General features: G+C 51.9%; 2 protein-coding genes across 2 annotated transcripts in view; both read left to right on the top strand.

Annotated features, from left to right (window-relative positions):
• The window catches only part of LOC115280239 (protein C19orf12 homolog), a 15,255-nt gene extending 14,485 nt beyond the window's left edge, over positions 1-770 (top strand). The window contains exon 4 of the mRNA XM_029925002.1: positions 620-770. Coding sequence (XP_029780862.1) covers positions 620-637 — 18 coding nt within the window. The 3' untranslated portion in view covers positions 638-770. The remainder of the gene's footprint in view (positions 1-619) is intronic.
• The window catches only part of LOC115280238 (protein C19orf12 homolog), a 3,240-nt gene extending 2,470 nt beyond the window's left edge, over positions 1-770 (top strand). Inside the window, exon 2 of the mRNA XM_029925000.1 lies at positions 372-770. Coding sequence (XP_029780860.1) covers positions 372-637 — 266 coding nt within the window. The 3' untranslated portion in view covers positions 638-770. The remainder of the gene's footprint in view (positions 1-371) is intronic.
• Positions 771-2,057: the final 1,287 nt, after the last annotated feature.

Raw genomic sequence — 2,057 nt, 5'->3', positions numbered from 1 at the left:
GAGAGGATTCTCCTTGAAATGCGCTTGCTTCCCAGCTCTCTCCTTCAAGATGAGAGAGATTTCTGGGGGGAGCCTGGGAACCGTCAGCCCCTGGGAAAGATTTTAGTTAGCACGGCTGTGAGGTGGGAGATGCTTTGTGCAGGGCCTCAGGAAGGGCATGCTTGGGTGTCAATTATCTGAGCCAAATGGACTGAAGGCCACATATACCTCTGCCCCCCGCAACGTGGGGTAGAGCAGAAGCGGAGCCGAGCCCGTTCCGGCCTGCCCGGAATGTGCCTACTTGTCACGGTGGTGGACGTGCTCTCTGTGAGAACCTGAGGCCATCATTCACAGATACAGCCCGACTAATTGAAGCTCCCCTTGTTTTCCAGGAGCGGTCTTCGGGGGTCTGTTACGTGCATGGATGACAAGCCACCAGTTTAAGCCAATTTCACAGATCATAATGGAGCTGCCGCCTGTCGAGCAACGGAAGCTCTTTAATCAAGTCACCACCATCATCGGGCACCTTGATTGGATGGACGCTGAGCAGCTGACCACGCTGGTCATGGGCAGTAAGGCCCTGAAGCAGCAGCTGCTGGCCATGCTGGAGAAGTATGTCAATAGGCAGCTCAAAGTCAAAGTCCAGTACGATGACTAGGTCGTTCCTCCTGGGATGCGGGAGTCTCAGGCACATGATGCAGACTCACAGAAGGGGACCGGGGGTTGGGAAAGCCTCACATCAGTGTATTACCTTAGATGGAATGAAAGCTGCCGGAGAGGCTACTGCTGTGCTCTATCATGTTCTGGAAATGATTTATGAAGACATTGTGTTTTGGGGTCATGTGCGCTAATATGCACTGACCACCCTTTGGTTGGGAGGCTGGTGAAGAGTGACATTGGTGACAGCTCTCTGGGTCCACTCTTACTCACACAGGAGTGTGGTGAAGGCCCTCATGCTCCGCCTCTTCACCTGGGAAGGATACAGTCTTTTGGGAGAGTGATTTGAAGAAAAAACATCACAGGAACCATAAAATTGTATACACTTTCCAGCCAACAAATTTCACTTCAGGGAAAACATTACAGTAAAATAATTCAAATAGATAAGGATAAAGATTTTCATCGCACTGCTGTTTACAGCAGCAGGCAAAAAGGGAACCAGCCCCAGCGCTGAGAAACAGACACACAGTCAAACTGCCTATGAGGGCGAAATAATGGAATACTAATAGCCAGTTTTAGTAAGTAGTAAATGGGGATGGGTATAAGAAATTCGGTAGAACTGCTCCTCACACGGTGTTTACCTTACAGCGGTTTCACACATACATGCTTGGGGGGAATAAAGAAAAAGACAAATTCTAACTAGTGCCCCTCCAGGCTCCCAGAGCAGCGAGGGTGGTTCAGAGGAAGCGGTGCAGCAGATCAGAGGCCCTGTGTGTGGGCCTCTTGTGCCTGGGGGCTGCTGGTGTCATGGAGTGTACGTGCTCTCCCTGTCCCTGAACCACACCAGGACCAGCCCGGTCCCCAGTTCCCTGGGGCAGCCTCCCAGGGACTGTCCAACGCCTCCTGTTCTGGACTCGAGGGGCAGCCTTTTCGAGCGTGCTCCGGGGGCCCTACCTCCTTGGAGGCATGACCCCACTGTAACATGAGCTCCTAAAGTCCAACCCCAGGCAGGTGGCACTTGTGCCCACGGACTCTAGCAGGAGGGCCAGCCATGCTAGGAGCCGTTCTGGATGTGAGGTCTTCTCTCTAGTGCCTCCCCAACAGAATCAAAAACAAGCCACAAATGTGAGCCACATGTATCATTTTACATTTTCTAGTAGCCACATATTTAAAAAGCAAGAAGAGGGGCACCTGGGTGGCTCAGTCGGTTAAGCCTCCAGCTTCGGCTCGGGTCAGATCTCACGTTCGTGGGTTCGAGCCCCGCGTCAGGCTCTGTGCTGACAGCTAGCTCAGAGCCTGGAGCCTGCTTCCGGTTCTGTGTCTCCTTCTCTCTCTCTGCCCCTCCCCCTCTCATGCTCTGTCTCTGTCTGTATCAAAAATAAATAAAACATTAAAAAAAAAGTTTTAAAAAGCAAGAAGAA

Source organism: Suricata suricatta, chromosome 16 (genome assembly GCF_006229205.1).
Source record: "Suricata suricatta isolate VVHF042 chromosome 16, meerkat_22Aug2017_6uvM2_HiC, whole genome shotgun sequence".
Lineage (NCBI taxonomy): Eukaryota > Metazoa > Chordata > Mammalia > Carnivora > Herpestidae > Suricata > Suricata suricatta.
Note: the sequence above shows the minus strand (reverse complement) of the source record. Positions and strands in the feature narration are given on the sequence as shown.